Source organism: Cucumis melo, chromosome 3, assembly GCF_025177605.1.
Source record: "Cucumis melo cultivar AY chromosome 3, USDA_Cmelo_AY_1.0, whole genome shotgun sequence".
Classification (NCBI taxonomy): domain Eukaryota; kingdom Viridiplantae; phylum Streptophyta; class Magnoliopsida; order Cucurbitales; family Cucurbitaceae; genus Cucumis; species Cucumis melo.
Genome location: NC_066859.1, coordinates 24,633,610 through 24,656,831, shown reverse-complemented (window position 1 = coordinate 24,656,831; position 23,222 = coordinate 24,633,610). Strand labels below are relative to the sequence as shown.

The 23,222-nt window shown below is 31.9% G+C and overlaps 2 protein-coding genes across 9 annotated transcripts; one reads left to right on the top strand and one right to left on the bottom strand.

The window, feature by feature from the left end:
• Positions 1 to 4,446: 4,446 nt before the first annotated feature.
• On the bottom strand, positions 4,447 to 12,605 carry LOC103502617 (pentatricopeptide repeat-containing protein At5g65560). Of its 8 annotated transcripts, XM_051082064.1 has the most exons (8): positions 9,392 to 12,605; positions 8,330 to 8,468; positions 7,809 to 7,865; positions 7,663 to 7,738; positions 7,306 to 7,441; positions 7,127 to 7,217; positions 5,324 to 5,442; positions 4,447 to 4,791 (listed from the first exon to the last, which is right to left on the bottom strand). In XM_051082064.1, the coding sequence occupies exon 1, from the start codon at positions 12,429 to 12,431 to the stop codon at positions 9,612 to 9,614; it is 2,820 nt and encodes a 939-aa protein (XP_050938021.1). In that variant the 5' UTR covers positions 12,432 to 12,605; the 3' UTR covers positions 4,447 to 4,791; positions 5,324 to 5,442; positions 7,127 to 7,217; positions 7,306 to 7,441; positions 7,663 to 7,738; positions 7,809 to 7,865; positions 8,330 to 8,468; positions 9,392 to 9,611. The 8 variants fall into 8 exon arrangements, with proteins under 8 accessions (XP_050938021.1, XP_050938020.1, XP_050938016.1 ...); XM_051082063.1 differs by lacking the exon at positions 8,330 to 8,468 and having other exon boundaries at positions 5,280 to 5,442; XM_051082059.1 differs by lacking the exon at positions 8,330 to 8,468.
• Positions 12,606 to 20,988: 8,383 nt separating this feature from the next.
• On the top strand, positions 20,989 to 23,188 carry LOC103502651 (glycosyltransferase family 92 protein At1g27200). The gene has a single exon (XM_008466670.2). It carries the CDS (start codon positions 21,080 to 21,082, stop codon positions 22,841 to 22,843), a length of 1,764 nt encoding a protein of 587 aa, XP_008464892.2. The 5' UTR covers positions 20,989 to 21,079; the 3' UTR covers positions 22,844 to 23,188.
• Positions 23,189 to 23,222: the final 34 nt, after the last annotated feature.

Sequence of the window (23,222 nt, the reverse complement as noted above, 5' to 3'; positions counted from 1 at the left end):
CAAATCTCTTATTTTACTTTTTAAAAATAATAATTTTTATGGAAGAAAATAAAATAAATAAATAGGTATTTAATTTTCTTTTTGGATCTTTAAAAAATGGCCAAAATGTTTACAAACCAATTTCAAAACGTAGAAAGGGCAAATGTCACATAGAAAATGTACTATTATTGTTTAGATTTGACTGTTTGGTTCTTAGATTTAGATAGTCATTATTTTTTTTAGAAAAGAAAGACAATCAAACCAATATTTAAAAAATGACTAACTTCTATCGGTTAAATTTTGTTATATTTATGAAAATTTCCATTTTTTTAGGATATTAATATAGATAGCTATTTCATTTTTCTAAAAATATATGACATTAAATTGGTATAAAAATTAATTGTTAGAATAAGTTTAAGATATATGCATAATATAATATAATATAATATAAGAGATTGACATTGAAAATTTAAAAATATAGAAAAAAAATGGAATTTATTCTGAGTTTTGGGGTTTGTTAGAGGTTTATTTTAAGTTATGTCACCATTTAGACTATAGTGAGCTAAAGGAACCTATGGGAGACTTTTTTAGGATTCATGAAAGATCTTTAAAAACCCCATTGGAAGATTTATGCAAAATTCATGAAGGACTTTTGGAGGATTCATGGAAGACTTTCGTGGGATGTATAGAGAACCTAAGAGTCATGAAAAATCTTGGAAGATCCACGAGTGATGATCTCATAGGACCTTGGAAGACCTCAAAGTGATTAAGTTTGAAACCACCCAAATCGACACATGAGTCATATGTAAAAAGAACGTTTAAAGAATTGAGTGGGTGATGCACTAAGCATCATTTTTAACCTTTAATTTTGGTAGTGTAATTGATCAATGAGTAATGACATCAATTCCACAAATGTAAAAGGGTCAAATATGAGCTCGAGTGTCAACACGTTAATAGCATATATAAACGATTAAAGTCATTGGTTTAAAGTATGCTAAAAGATCATGTACTATTTTCTACTATTAAGTTAGTCACAAACCTTATATTGACTTAGAGCAATGTGTAAATTAACATCATACCAATGTTTGCAGGCACTTTGGATTAATAAAAAACACAAATTTACAATTGATCAAAACTATTAAAAATATTTACAAAATATAATAAAATTTTAGATTTTAATAATTCAACGGTTGAAAATATCCAAAAGTTTGTTATATTTTGTAAATATTTTGGTTCATTTTGATATATTTATAAATTAAAGTTAATTTACCTCATTTTCCAATATTCAAGAAACTCAAATGGTAATGCATTTCAAATATATGTTTTACCTTTTAAGAAAATTCAATCTAAAATCATTGATTGAGGTGAGTTTTTCTGGTAAACTGCCACTTAACCCACCAGCGGATTTAGCATAGGTTTAGGGGCCCTCAATCTTATTGTTTTTATATAATATATATAAAGAAAATTACTTAATTATTAATATTTATCATTAGCTTAGTGGTTACTTTGAGGCCAATGAAACCTAACAAATCATATTATAAACCAGGTGGATAAAATGTAGTTTATTGTCAGTTTAGGCCAAAGTGGTATATTTGGTCCCTAAACCAGCAATATTACTTGTCAACTAAATGTGATAAATAAAATATTTTTTACTTTTATTAGTTAGTGCTTATTATTTAATTATATGCTAACATTTAGATACTTGATGATTATGTAGCTATTGAAAAACTATTGAGGGACACATTATTTCTACAAGTTATGATCATATGTATCTCCTTCAAATCATTAATGTTGGAATTGACTTTATTGCATATTTCATAATCATTTTTCAAACTTCTTGGAGGCACTTGGATTGGTATTTTGGTAAATGTTTTGGTCTATAAAGCCTAGACCAGGTTGCTTGGTGTTGGAGATGAAATCAAAAATTCTAGATGAAATTAAAAGTTCTAGATGAAATCAAAAGTTCCACATCTACTAGACGAGAAGATGATCACGAATATATAAGTAATGACAACTATCTCTATTAGTATGCAACATATCCCAAAAGTAAGCATAAGAGTTAAAAACGCTCAAAATAAATAATATTATATCATTGTCGAGATGTTTAAAGAACCGTTCTTCTTGCTCAAGTTTTGCTTTTATCTTTACACGATGAATTTGCAAATCATGAAAATTATTAGTTAGTAACATATTTATCTAACTAACACCTTCTCTAATAACACCATTTAGTCTTTCGTTTTTTATTTTTCAATTTTATTCTTGTTTTTATACAAGGATGAATTTTTTATTTCTCAAATAAATATGTAAATTCTCAGTCAAATTTGAAAAATTAAAAGAAACTCTTAAAAACTATTTTTAAAAAACTTTCAAAATCAGAGTTAATTTTTTTAAAAAAAGCACAATAATTACAAAACGAACCCTAAAGGATTATATTTTTCCGATAATCGTTATTTTAGTTCTAAAAAATTATAATATAACAACAAATGAAACTATATTCAAAACAAAAAGATAAAAGATAAAAGAGATAGAGATTGAGTATTAGACAAAAGATAATCTATGGTTAGATTCCCCAAACCAAGCAATTGAGTAAAGAAAAAAAGAGGAGTAAATTTAGTTTTTTGCTTTTTTTTTTAATGGAAAAGAGGTGTTTTGAATGATAGTGGAAGAAATTTGAATGATTGACATTTAGGGTTTGCGTTTCACATTGACCTAATACCTTTACCTATTTTTCATTAAAACATTATAGGAAATGATAACTCTACAGATCTTGTCGAAATATAAAATCTAATTATAAGGTTTTAAATATAGCTGCCGACATTAAAAGTGGAATATCAAATGTACTAAAATGTCAATAAAAACATTGTTAGAATAGCATCAATAGCAGAATTGACTATCGAAGTCTGTCAAACACAAATGATTGGAAAACCCTAGCACAAGTACAAGTGTATAATCGAAGAATTTTAGTTATTACACGCATCAAATCTTTTTATATATATATATAATTAAGCAACTGGCTTAATTATATCGATTCGAAAAATGGAGATAGATTAAGATAAAGACTAAAAGAAACTTTTTTGTTGAACAATTTGAGATTTGGATCATCTCCGGGTGAACTTGGATTTTATACTAATATATTAGACTAAGATGTAAATGAGATTATGAAGACACCAAATTAAAGATATAGTTGAATTCATGGAGCTAGTGTAACTTAGTACATTTTTGTGTTATTCTTTTCTATGTATACTTATAGCACTATAACATCAAAGTTGGAAATTTCACCCCACCACTGTTATTGTTTTAAAAATTGAGACTTTTGATTTTTCAAACATGAAGTAGCTTAGCCTGGAATTTCACTATTTAATGTGAAATTTCATTATTTTCACTTTTGTTCATTTACTATTTGATAATAATGGGTCTTATCAAATAAACGTCGTCCTTAGTATTAAATTTTCAATTTCAATCCATATTATATCCTGATATATGAAGCACAATTGAAAATTTGTATCAAGAGCTAACCATCTCTGCACAATTGAGAATTTAAAACAACAGTTAACTATATACATATTTGTAAATATACAGTAATTAGATTCAAAATATTAATATATATTGCAACTAACAAAATTTATTATTCTATCATTAATAAAAATTGATCGCTAACGGACCATATTGCAAATAAGGATCTATCTCATAAGAATTTGAGAGCAATTATAAATCTTTCACGGATAAACTTTGATATATTTACAATTTCTATTAAAATTTGCTAAACACGATTATTATCCCAAAATTGTAAATATTACTTCTCCAAAAACACAATGGTCGAAAACAACCTAGTTTTATTAATAAAAAGTAAATATAAATACCGTTCAAACTCTCGATGGAGACCACATAGAATCACAATTTAATGTCTACACACGTAATTGAAACCTAAATTTATAAACTAAATAGACATGTTAAAAGATTAAGGCTTGTTGTCGAAGATAAATTTAATCACGTATAACACTCCCACTCACTTGTAGATTTGAAATATTTGAAAGACCCAACAAGTAGAGATCAATTTTAATTGGGGAGGGGTTTTGAACATAAAACCTCCCTGGACCACCTACTCTCATACCATATTAAACCATCAATTCAACCAAAAACTTAAACTAATGGTTGAAGGTAAATTTTATAATATATCACTGGTAAGACCAACTAAATTTAGTGCGATAAAAAGGCTTTTTCCCCCACATATTTGAGTTTTTGGATAAACAAATAAGCAAACCCATAATAACTCCACCATAGTTAAACATCATTGTTGAATCTACCGGGAGCACAAAATTCTAGTTAGGTTGACTAGAAGGCACACATCAAGTATTATTGAGAACTAATTTTAATCCTCAAACATTTGTATAACTCAACGGTTAAGATATTCAAACATCTTTTAACTAGAAGCCAAGAGTTTGTGCTCCAAAAGTGATACGCTTCATCTTCATCTTAAATGATAAGATTTAAACTCAGCAACCAAATTTTTAAGAGTACATTAAACAAGAGAGTCAATGTCTCCTTCTCAAAGGGGGTACACCACAACAGTTGGTGAAGATTGTTCCTAGAACTCTTAAGCAACATACAACTCTAAAGTTCAGAAGCTCACATTAAGGTCTTTAGTTTATAAGTGAGTGGATGAGAAGGTATCCATCTCCTCCAACATTTCCTTCGCAAAGTACTTTTGGAGACGAGAGTGTTTCTTTTTGAACTCCACTGAAATCTCTGAGAAGAGAATTTTCCTTGCATAAAAGAATTCACTCGGTCTTGAAAGCTTCCTGAAGCCTTGTCCTGGAAACAATTCAGGTGTGACTTAGTTCATGGAAAGAATAGAAATTCCTACGAAATGTATCACCATCATGATCGAGTGTCAAATATGTTCGAATCATTACATCCACGTAAATGATTATCATGAGCAGTAACGTTGTTCTACTCTTTTGGATATCAAAAAGTTGTGTTACACTCGTTGCTTTGGCCTAAAGGATATCAAACTTTGACCAACTTTATCCCAGTAGAATGAAATTGCATATAATTCTAAATTTCCAACAGGCTCCACACAAGTATATCATATTAATACCATTGATAGAACTATGAAACTAAAATATGTTTCCTAATCCTTGTAATGGTGTTTGAATGTTGAAATATATCTATCCATGTATGGGGCAGAGAAATAACCCCATCTGTCAAAATGAAAACAAAACAAAACATTTCAATGTATGAACATTGAAATGTTCAGACTATTATCATTTTCGTTAAAAAATGCTGAAGTGGTGACTAACCACATGTTTCGAAAGGGCACCATGTCAGTAGTAGTAGTAACTACCTGTACGGAGCCCTGAAGTCGCATTTATCAGATCCTTTTGACTTTCCCCTTCTTAATTTCCCCATTTCAGCATGCCCTTTCTCCCTTGTTGACTCTTTGCCCGTCACCATGAAACAATTCTGTCCACATAAATAATATTAAGCCAGCTTCTAAATAGTTTTAAGTTGCATTATTATTTTACAGGGGAGGGAACTTGCAATCAAAATAGAAGATTATATTCCAGTCTCACTTAAAATGACAATAAACATTTTTTTTTAAAAAAAAGAAACATATCAAATGTTCGAATTGACAAATGACCGATGCCATCTTATTTATAGAATTAGTCCCAGGACACTGTCATTTTATTGTTTACAGTAGTTCAATGAATCTCATACACATTTAATATCAAGTGCTCGAATGTTAAAATCGCTCTTATCATCAGTGCCTTCGTTTACTGCAACTATTTTGCCCGCTCCTTCAACCACAGCTGTGCCTAGTGCTCCTCTTACATTGGTCCTGAAACAATGTGAGACCTTGACTGTACCACACCACTGCAACCAGGATGAGTCAACTACTTGTTTGGCGTTCATTGTGACAGCAGGTATAAGTACTCGCCTAATGGTTTGAATGATACCATCCATCATTGAAAGGGCCTTCTCGGCACATCTAATGTAACACCCGCATTCCAATTCCTATATATTGAACATTTTCCACGTTGCACAACATGACATGCAACTTATTTTTATCCACCCACCACAAACAGATCTTTTGTAAGTTCCAGCATGATTTTCACTGTCACCCTTCAATTTCAAACAAAACTGTCCATGAGTGCACCATAGTTCCAGCATGCTTTTCCGTGACCCTTCAATTACAAATAATATTGTCCAACAGTGCGCCAGCTTTTACTTCAGCAAAGAAGCTTACCCGGCTATTTACGTCCATAGAATGAAGGGGGCTAATAGCTATGTTGGGTATATTGGATACAAACAGGTTCAACCTACTGCTTATGTTCAGGGTATCCAATTAGTCAATAAAACAGCATCGTCACCGCATTCTTCTTGTTAACAAATTCCTCAGTAGCACTTGTTTTAATGCAAATCTCCTTAAGGGAGTTGTGTTCAGTTTGCAAATTGTTAATGACAGCTTTGGCATATATTTTATAATTCATATCAAATATAATAAACTTTCAACCAAGAAACTGTATGTTTAAGGGTTATTTTTCAGGCTTTTGTACTTTTGACAGTAAAACTTCTTGATAGTGTACTAGCGTGAAAAACCTTGGTTTATTATTAGGGTATTAGCAGTGACATAATGGTAGGGGGACGTTTCGTGGGGTCTACAGTAATTATTAGGCACAAAAGATTTTCTTTTAAAAGGCTTGAGCGTTCTCCCAGTGATATTTGGTCCCTTGTTAAATTTAAATTTTTCTGTGGGTTCAGCAACAAATCTTTTGATAGGATCGATATATGGAAGTCTTATTTGATTGAAAGAACTTGCCCTAGGGTTGCCACGGTTCAGCAAAAAATCTTTTGATAGGATCCTATTCCCATTTGATGTGGATGCCACGGTCCAACTAACATAAGTGATCCCACTCTTTAATCCTCCTCTGATATTGTAAGATGTTCGGTGGTCTAGCAACTTTCTTTGTAATTATCCGTTAGTCTTATTTTGTTTGATGGAGGCCCTTTTTTGTAGTTGAACTTCTCTTTTTGTGAGTTTCTTGCCCATATATTTTTCTCTTTTTTTTTCTCAATGAAAAGGGCTCGGTAATTCATCCAAAAATCAATAATAAATAAATAGATAAATACAAAGGTAAGAAAGTACTATGGAGAAGAGGGATAGGAAGAATTTGGAAGAGTAATTTTGGGAGCCTCTCAAAGTGCTTGGGGTTCAGTACTGTAAATTTCCATGGAACCTGTAAATGCAATTTCACTGTTTATATTGTAGTACAAATTAATTCTGAGCTATTTCTGTCAATATCCATAGCAATGTCAAGGACCTACCATTATTACCCTTTCAATAGGAGATCTCATCGTATTTTTCCCTTGGCCTTGTCAATATATTATATTATTCTCTCAGAAAAAGCATGTCGGATAAATTTTATCCACCTAATTACTTTGATATTATCACTTCAACTCTCTGGAGAAGGATAAGAAAGAACATAAAGTTAGTATCGATTGATCCCACACAAATAGGTTAGGCAGAAGTCTGAACCTCATAGTGAACCTGATATGTGTAGAATATTTATGTGGAAAATCAAGTGTTCCTTAAGCTTTTAAAATGAAGAGAAATCAACTGAAAAAGACCGAGTAGATAAACTAATAACCCAAAGATCAAAGTTATTAGGATGAGAGATGAACCTTCTAAATAAGCTACAGGAGAGTTTGACTATCACAACGAGTATGCTAGCTTCAATCAATTTCTTCTTGCTCTGTCCTGAAGAGGTGCTAAATATCACTACGCCATTCATAGTTGACATTGAATTAGAGAAAGAAACGAGTAATACCTGGTTGAAAGTTTATGGCAGCTTACATTTGTGTAATTGATGCATAATTGCTCAAAACTGCACAGAGTGAAGAATAAGCTTAGTCAAAATAGTGGTGATAGTTCTCAGCTATACCAAAAAACGTAACTTCTCTAAGGTTACCTATTATTTAAATATAACCAATTACAAAATAAACTTCAATAATGTAAAGCTCGATTACAGCATCCAATTAACAAACCAAAGCATATTGAAAAAGCACAAGAACTAAAAATTACTGGGATTTACAATTTCTCGTTTACATTCTTGATGGGTATGTGAGTCAAACCAACCTTTATAGCAAAGAAACAAGGTGAAAGAAAGCTAAAGATCCTACCCCAACCAACCTTTATATCAAGGATATTTCACAAGAACACTCAAGTCTAGCTTTTAGCAGAAAGGGTCGGTCAGTTCAACCAGTAGCCAAAAAAGTGCTACTTGTTAGTAAATAGTAATAATAAGGTTACATTTGGGACTTATGTATAATAATTGGAAATTGTAATTACCTGGTAGTTTACTAGAACGAGGTGGTTATGATTAGAGGGGTTTACGTGTAATTTTTAGTAACATGCTAAGAGAGTGAGGGCAGTCTTTCTACTGAAGTCTAAACTTTCATCAAGATATTAACTCTAAAAGTCCCTGTACCTACAATAAAATATTCAAGATTAATCTAATCAATAAGAATGTGAAACTGACAATCTAGTTTAAGAGTTCTTGACTAGTGTCAAAATGTCAAGGTAGTTCATAAATGAAGGAAAACAAGAAGTCAGAAACCAATTTACATTATCCACTTCATAAACAAAAATAATATTTACATCAAGAAAGAAGAACAGGAGTTATTATCTTAGGGCGTGTTTGGGGTGGGGTTTTAGAGGGAAAAGGATTAGGAAATTGGGCCAAACCGTGTTTGGCCCAAGGAATATGATAAATAATCCTAATCCCTAAATAACCCTATCTTATCCTATTTTTACTTTCTTACAACCCTACATTACCCTACCTAAATAACTCAATCTAAATTCTATTATTATTTTTTAAATTACTACAATCATAATCCTTCCCCCAAACACATATTACTATAACACTACTATCATAATCTCTCCCCAAACACATACTATTATAATACTACCTTTTATATTCTTTCCCCCAAACACATATTATCATAACACTAGGATTATCATAATCCTAGGATTATTATAATCCTTTTCCCCCATAACTCTTTCCCTCTCCCAAACGCACCCTTAATGTTATGCCAAAAATCATATCTTGCCGAAATGCTAATCTTCACGGGAAACTGTCTAATGAAAAGAGGACACTTGAGCTCTATCTAATAATCAACAAATAAATGAGAAGTCAACTCCATTACATAAATTCCCTAACGAAACATTTTATTGATGAAATATACAAAAAGAAGGTAAGAACCACCACAAACCAAGAAATTTAAAAAGGGCTCTCCAATTAATAAAAGTTGTCCGGCAGTTGTTGAGAGAAGAAAGCTCAAAGAGAAAACAATCGTATGGATTTTAAATGTATAAGAGAATATACAAAATGAAAAGAGTAGAAGAGCTTGCCTTCCCACTATTACAGAAGTTCTACTCGTTCAAGCACAATTGCCCATAGTGTGGTACCCACTCAAAAATTTCAAATGTGTACCCTTCCCTGAGCAACATCAACCTTCAATCACTAGAGAGTTAGTAGCAAAGGTGATAAATTATCTAGTGGGTAATGATTTTGCATTCATCAGTATACACCACTGGAAGAAAATAGGGTTGTCCTCGAAACTGTAAATGATTAATCAATTTCCTGAACACCATCAAATCCCTCAATCAACATACTGTACGTCTTAGGATGAATATGGCAACCTTGTGTCTCCATGATGCCAAATAGATCAGAGCATTTATCAGAAAGGCCCTTCTTAAGTAAGCCATCGATGAGTACTTTCCAAGCCATTTCATCACAATTATACCCACACTGAAGTAGACTACAAAACACTCTTTTTGCTTTCTCATCATTTCCTTCATCATACAGACCACAAAGCAGCAGCTTGCAAGAATCTAAACGTGGTAAATGTCCATTCTCTATCAGTATGTCTAACCACCTAATTGCTTCCCCGTACAGTCCCAATTGACAAGAACAACCGAGAAGAGAGTTATAAATGTCTTCATTAGGTGATAGTCCCTTTTCTTTCATATGATCAAACAATCTGTCAGCTACTTCCAAGTATCCAACCTTGCAAAGACCTGTAATAAACTTGCCATAAGTATTAGCATTGGGTGCACACCCATGCTCGACCATTTTGCCAAATAACTCCAAAGTGAATTCATAATCTACTCTCCTCCAGCAGTTGGAAAAATCATTTGATGCAACCCCTGATGACAAGTCACTCAACTCTGAACTGCTACTTACTTCTTTAGGCTTTGCATTTGAGAGATGTTTAATTAAATAAGAATATGTGTGGTAAGATGGCTCACAACCAACATCATGCATACGCTTCAGAATGCCAAAAGCACCATCAATTGATCCAAACCGTCCATATGCATCAATGAATAATGTATAAAGAATAGTGTCTGGCATTATTCCTTTTGCATTCATTTTACAAATTAAAACCTCTGCATCTTTTAGTCTACCCTGGCTACAATATGCATGAATAAATGCAGTATATATGAATACATCAGGATGAGAACCTGTGGAAAGCATTTGATCAAACACATCATGGGCATGGTCAATCTCACCATCTTTTAATAAATTATCTATAAGAATGGTGTAAGTATCAGCTGCAGGCTGAATGTCCCTCTTTATCATTACTTCCACAAGTAAACGAGCTTCTTTAAAATTTTTCTCTTTGCAATATCCATCAATCAAGGAATTATAAGTAATTGAATTTGGAACACATCCAGCACTAAGCATTTTATCAAGCAAGAAACGACCATCACTGACTTTTCCAACCTTGCAATAGCCATCAATCAAAGTACTGTACATTACTTCATTTGCCTTTATGCCTTTCTCCTTAAGAGACTCAAAGAGAGAACGAGCTTCTTCAACCAGCCCTCTTTTACAGAGTGTATCTATGAAGACGCCGTAAGTCCATTCATCAGGAACCAAACCACTTTCATTCATCAAACTAAGCAGCTTATAAGCACTGCCCAGATCCCCTTCTTTGCACTGTCCATGGATCAATATGTTGTAGGTAACTACATTTGGTTGAAGCTTCCGCTCAAGCATTTTATGAAGTAGTGACATGGCCTTGTGGATATTCTTTGCCCTGCAAAACCCAAGTATCAATTCGTTATAAGTGCGAGCATTTGGGCTACAATTATTTGATTCCATGAGACTCAAAATTTCCAAGGCACTCGCACTCAATCCTTTCTTGCAATAACCATCGATTAAGGCATTGTACGTGACTACACTTGGAATCAATCCTTTCTCAAGCATCCCATTTAGAATTTTCTTGGCATCATCAAAATTGCCGTCCTCGCATAAACTACAAATAAGGACCGTATAGGTATGTACATTTGGCTGACAACGCTTCTCAGTCATCTCCTTGAACATATTAAGTGCTTCTGTTTTCCTGCCCAACTGACACAATGCAAATATGAGAACTGTGTAGGTACGCACAGTAGGCCAACAATTATCCTCATGCATTTGTGAAAACAATTTAAGAGCTTCACCAACCCTCCTGGCTTCACAAAATCCATGAATCAGATTGGTATAAGAAACCTCGTTTCTGCGGCAACCTTTATTTGGCATTGATAGAAAAATGGCATTTGCAGCGTCTACATTCTTATTCCTACAATATCCTAATATCAAAGAAGTATAAGTAAATGTGTCCAAACTCAAACCGGCTTGCACTATCTTACTGACATACAGCTCTGCTTCAACTACGTTACCCAATTTACAATATCCATTGACCATTGTGTTGAGTGTGAAAATATTTGGTGTAACCATGTCATCCAACATCTCTAAATACACACTTTTCATTTCATCAATCATGAGAAACCTCGACAACAACATCAAGAGCATGTTATAGCACCTAAGAGAGAGCTTAAATTTGAAAGCATCCACCCGGCGGTTCATACTCCGCAGCATTTCCAACACGAACACCGCATTCTCTGATGAATCCGTAGACTTGATCATTAAAATTCGCATATTTTCAGCAATGCGGAGGTACCCATTGGGAACAAGGATATTTAACATAGAAACATAGGATTGAACATTGTGTTTGAATCCATGCTTCTGTCCGATCCAATTGAAAAACGCAAGAGCAGTTTGTGGATCGAGATTGAGTGCGAAAAGAGCAGAAATATGGGAGGGAGCAATAGAAGGGATTAGATTTTTCAGAGAAGGATGTTTCTGCCAATTGGGGCGAGAGAGAATGGTGAAGAGTTGAGCGGGTATATCATGTTCTACAGAAAGGCTTTGAGGAAAAGAAGCAGTTGATGTAAAAAATCTATGCGTGAGTGGAAATGTAAGTCTAAGCCTGAATCCAAGGACGACGAGAAGCTGACCTGATTTGAAAATGGCAGTGGAATTTCTAATCATCGTGGGGCATCGAACGGGGGTGAAGACTCCATGCATAAATGAAGAGTTTGGCAATGAAGTAAAAAGATTCATCAAGCAATCACCTACCCTTACAGCCCAGATTCGAAAGTCTCAGGAATCGGCGGACTGAGGTTTCGCAATAGTCTTTCGTCAGCGATGGCTTTTACCCTTCTCGCCGGTCCAGGAAGAGGAGAGGAGGAATGGGGGGAAAAAGAAAAATGCCGGACAAAATGAATGGGAAAGAGAATAAATACTCAATTAAACGTATCGGAATTTTCTTTTTTATACAAATGTTAGGCCTAAACTTTTGTATCTCTCTATTTGTTGTTTGGAAAATTTAGGTATAAGTTTGGTAGACCATTCCAATCACACTATCTTCGATTCAAATAAAAAAAAATTTATGTTTTTAAATGTCTCCAAACTTTCTATTTTCAGGGAAAAAGAAAAAATCATTTTAAAAGAAAATTTTGAATGATGTTTATTTTTTGAAAATATAGATAAACGAAATTTTAGATAGAGGTATGAAATCATAACTCATACCCATCTAGCAATATTAGGTGTGTTTTATAAGAATATTTTTTTGTAGATATCTAGAAAATATTTTGGTTAGTGTTTTTGTTTTATAGGATTTCTATTCGGATGTCTTAAATTTACATAATGTTCTAATAATTTCCTTACGACCACTATTTCTTTCCAAGATCTCTTAAATTTTTTGTTTTGGGTGTCGAGAAGTTTGGTGTAAAATTTTATGAGAGTTTTTTTTATATTAAGTTTAATGGTATTTATGAAATTTTAATAGTTCATGAATATTTTTAAAACAAAATTTTAAAGGTTTTTATTCAAATCTATAGTAAAAGTATTTTTTTTTTAAATCAATATTTAGAGTTTCAGAATTTTTTATAATTTTGAAAATTTATAGATATTTTTTACGCCGGGCATTTTTTATAATTTAGCCTTTAAATTATATGTTTTGTAACCCATCCCAAAAATTAAACTCCAATTTCTAAAAAATGTATTTATAAAATATTAATTATAATTGTTTGCCGCCAAAACAAGTTTAGTAATTGATATGATCTTTCATCTACAAATTAGAGTAAGATAGAGTCTTAATCGAACATAGAGAGAAAAATCGACTCACCAGCAAACGAAGATGAAGGGGATTTGACTATTTTGTATAAGTAGTTTTTCCTTTTTTAAAAAAATAAATCTCGATTTTGCATTTTAAAATTTTGAATTAAAAATTTAAATACATTGGAATTATATTTTAAACAATAGAATTTATATCGTTTAGATCACAAAATTTAAAATTAATTAAGATCGTTAACCAAACAGGTGAATTTGATAAAAGAAAACATAACTTGATTGCTTACCGTTCATGCCTATGTACTCTTTTTCTCTATCATTTGAATCTATTTTTCTTTAATTAGTTTTTTAGTTTCAAAATGTTACAATTTTACTATTGAGATTTTAGTTGTTTTTCAATTTGTTTCATATGTTCTAAATTTACACATTTTCCATTAAATATACACTTTGAGGGTAGCATTAGTGTTTATTAATTAATTTAAAATAATTGTGCAATAAAATTTTAAATTTACTTTTAATAGTCACAAAAAATATGAAACTTAATTTATTATAAATTTTTAATTATTTTAAAGTAATTAATAGCCATTAACATTAAAGAATCAATAGTCAACGATAATAAAGATAGAAAGCGTGTATTTCGTTTCAAATCTCCAACCCAATAAACCAAATTAAAACAAAACTCAAGTATAAACGATAATTTTGATATAATTGAAAACCTACGAACTAGATTGAAATCAAACTAAAAAATAAATAAATAAATATATTAAATTTACAAAAAAAAAAAAAAAAAAAAAACAATATGCCTAATAGAAATTAAACTCAAAACTTAGGTAGGAAAGATGTATTATCTTTTCCCTTTTTCCTACATTGGAGAGAATACCATTAATTAATAACACAAAGTTTGGCTACAATGATAAGCAAACACACACACGGCAAGGCAGTTAGGCACACATGCCTTACCACATCATGATATGTTTCTCAAAACCCTAGACACATTGTTTATCCTTGCTCGTCGTGGACCGTTTTCGTTCGATACGCAGTCTGCAAGATTGTTGTCTAATTGGTGTTGCTCTCCATCGTGAATGTATGACGTGGATGTGTGTTTAGTATTACCTTCGATTTGTGCAAGTGAAAACAAGTCTTTGTAACTGATTCAATAACCATACTATTGTGGTAAAATGAAATGAGACCTTACCATCTTACTAATTCGAGAAGGCTTAGTTTATTATTAGATTGGACCATAGACAAATTATTAATTTTAGGGGTAAAATGAACTTTTGACCCAACTTTAATTACAAACAACTTGCATGTAATGATTAGGTTCATTGTTACTTACTAGTATAACTCTAAATTTACGGTGGACTGACATACCGTTAATAAATAACGAAAACTAATTTTGTGTTAGTTTATTGATACGATCTTCTAAACTAGTTCATACAAACAAATTTGAGGTGAACAAGAAGAGATTAAAACTCACCAAACATTTTTTCCATAATAGTTAAAGGGTATTTATTCACTTTAGCCTTATCTTTTTTATTAAAAAAAATTATGAATAACTCAATTCGATGATCCAATGCTTCTGGTGTGAGTTTGAAGTATATATTTCTTTGATGTTTAACCATAGACTTTTTGTTTAATTCTAAATAACAAACTCAAATCATGACGATCCAACACGATATTTAAAAACTACATATATAATTTGTAACTAATATAGCTCTTGTGGATTGATATATTGTATATTATGAAAAAAATTTGACCTCACAACCACATTTAAATATTATGTGTGGAAAAAAAAAAGAAAGAGATTGTCCGAAATGACAAAATATGCCGTTGGTGAAAAAAATCAAGTGTAGTAGATTTTTGCTCATTAGTGATTTTTTTGTCATGTTTATTTTATTATTATTATTCTTAAAAGACCCCAAAATAAAAGTATGTAGAGATCGAAGAAGAAAAACATATATGGAAACTTACATTTTTAATGATAAATTAAATAGGTATTTAGAGTTGGGTTAACCATTACTTACCTAACAAAAATATATATAAAGCATAGATTATATTTTTGAGATACATTGTTATTTTCCTCCCCACTTTACTTTTCTTTCACCACTTTCTCATTCTCTTTTCGTTCATATATCAAAATTTGATCATATGGCTAGAAATGTCCATTTCTCCTACTTATCTTTTGCATCTAATGGAAGCAAAAAATTACGAGAAAGAAAGCGAGAAGATTTTTCTAAAGGCTAAAATAAAAATGGTGACGAAGACGAGAGGATATTGTATTAATGTATGTCGCCTTGTGTCCATCGACACATCCATCACGTATGTGACAAGCGCGCTAAAAAACATCCTTAAAAAAAGATTAAGAGATATATTTTTTTCCCCTAAGTTAAGAAAAATATTGAATTATGATAAGATTTTAAAAAATCTCAAATCCAAGTTGAAATATCAAACGTGAGAGATTGTAGAATAAAGGGAAGATGAAGGATGGAATTTTTTTCCATAATTTTATTTTCCAGGATCACATGTGAAGCTATACTTTGATTACAACTTTCTCTAAACAAATAAATTAAATTAAATTAAATTAGTGTTTTGATTACAAATATAAAATAAATGAAGGAATGTGTGGAGGAATATGATTGGGTTTAGAAAATTATGATTGATTTCCTACGCCAACTTTTACAATAATAATTTATTTGTTTAATCAAAATATTATAGGAAGAATATAATTAAAATTGTAAGGTCGTGTTTGTTGATTTTTTCAAAGAGGAAAACAGTTGTTATGATCCAAATCTATAACATAAAATATTGTTTATTAAAAGAAAATAGTAATAATTAAGGTAATTAAGGTTAATTACATAGGTTTTGACTTAGGAGAATCGGAATTATTAGTTTGCATTATTCACGTACTCAATAACCTTAATATATTAGTTGAACTAAATGTTCAATATCAAACATATCTTTATAATTGATATTAATATTTATCTTTATTTTGTCACTCGTTGATATATATTTGACTTAATTGAACCTTTTCTGTCATCTTTGTAACTAATAGAATGTCATCTCATTTTCTGAAAAAAAAAATTACATTGATCAATTTCTTCGCATTTAAATGATCATTGCCAATAACATATCTCTATTGTTTTCACTATTATTTTAGAAAAAAATATTAACTTTATGGTTTTTTTTTTTTTTTTTGTTGTTTTCTTATTTGTTAATAGAGAAAATAAATCTCTATCACATACACAAAGAGAAACCATGGCCATCGTCAATGAGGCAACATTATGCGTGCAAATACATATACATATACATACATACATATATATATTGTTCGTCTAATTGACCTACCAAACAGATATAAAACAATACTTAATACTAGATTGTGATGGGGAGACGACGACTATTAAACACTATAATCGATAATTTTAATTTTGTATTTAAACATATTTTTGCCCGCCAAGTTTTCCTTTTATAGTGTATTAGCTATTGGTCGATAGAGTTTAATCGTTGGAGATGAGCAACAAAATGGATGGTTGGAGTTAGTAGTCGAAGATGATCTGATCGTCGAAATTTGCCATAAAATTAACCTCTTTTTTTTTTCACAAACTAATATATAGTGAAATTCCATAAACATGAATATTATATAATTCTCTTATGCTAGTTAAGTACATTTACAGAGAGCTAAAGCAACCAAAATAAAACCGTTAAAAGTAAAAGATAAAATTGTGGTTTTTATGTTTTATTCCTAACAATATATTTAAATATATAGTTGAGTTAAATTTAAGCTTTTTTTATTTTTCACTTAATCCATTCTACTCAACCAAAATGTTTCATCTTTTTTAAACGAAATGTGTCATCTTTTTTAGTCTTTTGAATCTTATAAAACTAATTAAGAGGAGAGGTTGTGTGTGCAAGTAGAGGTATATGAAGAGTACTATACATGGAGATGATATATATATAAATAAAGGTTAATCATGTGAGTTGAATCTCAATACACAATCAAGGCATATTGGAACACTAGAATTTGATTTCTTAAGGAGGACATAAAGCTATTATATATATATAGGGAACTATGCAAAACTTTATGTAAAATCTAATCATGCTAACCCAACATATTTTTATTTTATAATTTCCTTCAATCATTTTCGTGCAGCTCATGAATGATGCTATATAATTAAATTAACTTAAAATAAGGTTGTTGCAACACATGAACAAACGAAGACCGTATAGAAAACTATATCATCTAATACAAAGAGAAAACATAGAGAGAAAAAAAAACTCGTTTTTCCTACTCACTTTTGATTAATGCATTATCAACGAAGGAGAAGGAAGCAATCCCTCTCACAAACTTGCTTCCAAAGCTTATTTATTCTCTTTTTTTTGTTTTTTTGTAGAAGATTGTTCAAGGCATTTGACACACTATTGTTTTTCTTTTTTTCAATGAAGTTTCTCATAAGATTCAAAGTTCAAAGTTATTGTTTATAGTCTCTCTTTTTTTCAATTTTTAACAATTCTTTTCTCTGAAATTGATTTGATCAGGACCAAAGATTTTCCTAAAAATACTTTTTGTTTTATTTTTTATATTCATTAACAAATTTTGGATTCTGCTTTATTTTACAAATATATTATTTTGTTAAATATAATAATTTCGGGTTGAAGGATTATTCTAACTACAAACCTTACGGTTAATAGTATAATGAGATGTTAGTTGAGTTAAGATTTTGTTGACTTAAAAAATATATATCACTAAAACTCTCAGTTGTGGCCAAATCTTTAAAAACTCGGCTACAAATGAGGATAACCTAATTATAAACATTACCTCCACCTCGTTAACATACTTTTAAGAAAGTTTTAAAAGAATTAACTCAAGTTTTGAAAATTATTGGGTTGCCAGCAACCCATTTATTCTTTAAAACTAATTTTTAAGACATAAGTATGTTTGGTAATTGATTCAGTTTACAGTTTTTTAAGCAAAAAAAATTGTTTTTAAAATTACGAAGAAATAGTGGAAATGAAAAGAAAAAAACAAACTTTTAAAAAATACATTTTTGTTTTCAAAAGAAAAAAAAAAAACCAATTACCATATATAATTTTTGTTTTTACTAAACAAACAAATAGAAAACAGAAAACAAAAACAAAAATTTGAAATTGTTACTGTGACTAAAATTTTTGTTTCGTGTCTAAATTTATTATCTAAACTTTTAAAATAAAAAATTTATTATTTTGAAACAAGGTACTGTCAATTTATACACGAATGAGAACCGTAAAAATAAAATTTTTCTAACGGTAAAAATATGATTTATTCATACTCATTTTGACAATTTAAATAGTATTTTTAAGACGGGTACATATATCTATCACATTTGGACTTTTAAAGATAATGTTGATATAAAAATTAAAATATAAAAACAATGTATTTGTATATTGTTTTGTTTTTGAATTGAATTATTAAGACATGATCATCATCATCCTTCTATACGTTTGTACAGCTATAGAAAAAATAAGACATCACAACACCCTTCCCTAAAATAATTAAATAACATGAGTAAACAAAACCTTATCATTTCTATTTTGAACCTTTTCCTCTTCCTCACGACAATATTTATTCAAAAAATCAAATTCCTAATATTCCAAAATTCATACATATTATTAATTTCACACCCCATTCATTCCAAAATTTTAAAACTACACTCAGAAAGACTCCTCTAAGTAATTAAAAATTGTTTAATAAAATAATTAATGGTTTAATTATATTTAGTATGTTGGGGGGGGTGAAAATGAAACGTTGTCCAAAGAGGACAGTGTTGTGGGGAAGTTAATGTTATTATTCCTTTGGCATTGTAAACTTTTTCCTTCTTGGCTAATTGAAACTTTACAAGTCAACTTTGTCCATTCCGCACGTTATTCCATTTTTTCCTCTCTCTCGTCTCATTATCTACTTTTCTTAATCTTCTTCATTCTTGATTTGATCAGTGGTGGAGCTAGAACTCATGTTTGAGGGCACAATTTTATATAAGAAGGTTAAAAGTTTAGCTTGCGTACTTTAAAATATGTTTCTAAATATAGTCGGAGGAGGCACAATTACGATAAAAAGGACCATATGACTCCTTGTCAAAGCTTCGTTTTGGAACACAACTATATATGTATATATAGGGTGACATGTATGCACCCCTTGCCCTATGTGGCTCCACCTCTTGACTCGGTTAGGTTTAATGTTTATATTATCAAATACTTAAACTTACTAAAAGTCGACTTTCGTGTGAATTAATAATACAATGTTTTACACGAACATTAAAAATAATAAATGAGTATACTTGAAAACTTATATTATAGTTTTAGACACCGTTTGATTATCATTGGTTTTTTTTTTTTAGTTTTGAAAAATTAAGTTTATAAACATCATTTTTATTTCTAGATATTTTGTCTATTGCGACGTCGTATATTTTTTCTACCAATGTTTTCATAAACCAAACAACATCTTGAAAATTAAAAAAGTATTTAAAAGAAAACAAAAACTTGTTTTTGTTATTAGAATTTAACTAACGATTCAACTCTTTTAACCGAAAATGCAAAACATAGTAAAATATTTAGAGAAAATAAACTTCATGTAAAAAATAAATTAGATGTCTTAATCTTTGTTAGAAACTTTTTAAAACTATGGGACAGTATAACAAACTCAAAACCAAGCTTGTAAATTTAAAACTTTTTATAATCTATTTTAAGAAATTTGGTTTAGGGTTCAAAACTCCCATTCACTTATATTATCAATTAAGTCAAATATTCAAAAAATAAATAATTAGTAAGCCAAGGTTTTAATTATATTACATTTTTGGTCTCTAAACTATTTTATTTAGCCATTAAACCTAAACTCATTTGATAATCTAATCATCTGAAATGTTATAATATGATATTATAGGTAGCTTAAAGACTCAAATATTTGTCTATTAATTAAGAATTTAAGATAAGACATCCATTAATTAAAAAGAGAGAGAGAGAGAGAGAGATAATAATGAACAAATTTAAAAATTGTGATGTATGTTAGGTTTGAATCAAACAATTGTAAACACATTAATTTTTAGTCTATGTTTATTATTTAATTATGAAATTGAAAAAATAAAATTAGTTTTAATAGTAATAAGAAATAGTAAAAATGAAACTAATTAAGAATTAACGTTAGAATTAACCATTTGAAAGTTAAGATGGGAAATAAATAAAGAACTCAAATTGTTAGGGACAGAAAATATATTTGAAATGATGATGATAATACTAATTAATTGAGAAATAAAGAAACCAAAATAGGAAAAACAAGATGTGATTAGTGCAAACATTCGGGTAAATTTTCCCTATATATTTGTTAAGCGTTTACTTCTCTCAAATCCCTACATTAATTCCTTCTTAATCCCCCCCTCCCCTTTTAATTACCATGTGGGTGAGTTAAGTCAATATACGGAAACCCAGCAGGCAAACACGACCACCAATCAACACCTTCCACGTATATCGCCTTTCTTTTATAATAACGTATATATATATATATATATATAACCCCCCCTCCATACTCCACCCCTCCCCCGCCGCCTGTGACGCAACTCCCATCACCGCCAACTCTCCTCTCCAAATCCTTTGAAATTCCTCCCACAACCATGCGGCGGAAGCCGCGCTTCACCGGCCTCCTCTTCTCCGTCGCCTTCTTTTTTCTCTTTGTCTTTCAATTATCCCGTAAGGCCTTCTTCTTTGGCTCCGATCTAAATTTTTCTTCTTCTTCTTCTTCATCTTCGTCTTCGTCTAACCTTCTTCCTTCGCGCTCTGCTAATTCTGTTGTTCATTACGCTCTCCATGAAACTAATCCCGACTTCCCTCAACAACTCACTCACCGGACTCGCCACGTCTCTTCCATTCTCGATCCTATTCCGACGGTTTCGCTCCTTCTACCCGATTGGGAAGTTCTTCTGATTTCTTCAATCGACACGCCGCTTTCTTCTCCGGATTCTCTCCGGGACTTTCTCTGTTTGTTTCAGAACAATGCTACTTCATCGGCTAATTTCTCTGGGGTTTTGGATTTTACTGGTCGGCTCACGTTTAAGTGTCTTATGCCGGAGTCCGTCCGTCGTCTCCGGCCGTTTCTTCAACCGTTGCTAACCAAATCGCCGGACAAGGAATTTTCGTCGTCTTTGTCTTCTTCTTCTCCGGCGCCGGAATTGATGAGGTGGACTTTTTTCGCTTATGAAGCTTTTGAAACAGAGGACGATGTCGTTCTGTTCGTCAAAGGCGTGAACAATCGTCAAGGAAGTAACCGGCAACCGACTGATTTAAACTGCGTGTTTGGCGATGGTGATGGCGCCGTTCGAACTGCCGTTACCAGCTCCGTGCAGGAGGTGTTCCGATGTCGTCATCCGAATTTAACGACCAGAGACGATCACGACAAATTCAAAGTTACTCTCGAAATTCTCGACGCGAGAGGGAAAAACATCCTCGTGCCGTCCGTCGCGTATTACTCACCGCGCCGCAGCGGCAGTGGCAGCGGCGACGGTGGCGGCTTAGTGAAGACTGAGGCGCAATCAATGATTTGTGCTTGTACGATGGTGTACAACGTCGGAAAGTTCTTGAGGGAGTGGGTGATGTACTACTCGAGAATCGGCGTTGAGAAGTTCATTCTATACGACAACGGCAGCGACGATGAAATTTCCGCCGTCGCGAAGGGATTGAAACAAGAAGGATACAACATCGAGATCGTTTTTTGGATTTGGCCTAAAACGCAGGAGGCTGGATTTTCTCACAGCGTTGAGTATTCGAAGAAATCATGCAAATGGATGATGTTCGTCGACATCGACGAATTCGTCTTTTCCCCTTCGTGGTTAAACTCATTGAAACCGTCGAAGAACATGCTGAAATCTCTACTCCCGACGCAGAACAGCGGAATCGGAATGATCACAGTCATGTGCAACGACTATGGACCGTCCGATCGTATCTCGCATCCGGTGGAGGGAGTAACACAGGGCTACAATTGCAGGAGAAAAATAGAAGAAAGACATAAATCGATTGTGTTATTGGACGCCGTGGATCGTTCGTTGTTGAATGTGATTCACCATTTTAAATTGAGAAAAGAGTTTCAATCGAAGCAGATGAGGCTGGAAGAGGCGGTGGTAAATCATTACAAATACCAAGCGTGGCCGGAGTTTCGAATGAAGTTCCGAAGGCGCGTGTCGGCCTACGTGGTGGATTGGAAAGATTCGGCGAATCCAACGTCGAAGGACAGGGCGCCGGGGCTGGGGAACAGGGCAGTGGAGCCGCCGGAGTGGCCAAGGAAATTCTGTGAGGTTAGAGATGATCGGTTGAGATTGCTGACGCAAAGATGGTTCGGGTTTGAGACGGCGGACGGGTATAGAATGGCATGGCAGTCCTTATGATTGAGTGTTTCCTCGTAGATTTTCTTACCTTATTGCTTTTTTTTTCCCCTTGTGTATATTATTTTAACTTTTTAGGGTTCACCAACACAGAGAATACAAAAACAAACCTCATAATTTTTTTTAACAATTAATTTTATTTATTTTCTTTTCACACAATATATTTTGTATTCTTAGAATAACAATGTCGAGATAGAGTATAGAACATTCGACCTCTAATTTCGACTTGTTGTTAAGTATATTGAGAATGTAGATTTAGACCTTAGTGCATGAGTTGTTTTCGTATGTTGAAAGTGTTTGTTTTAATAATGATATAATAATAATAATTATAGTTTTTATATAATATAATCTTCTATGGACTTTGTTCTTGGTAGTACTTTTC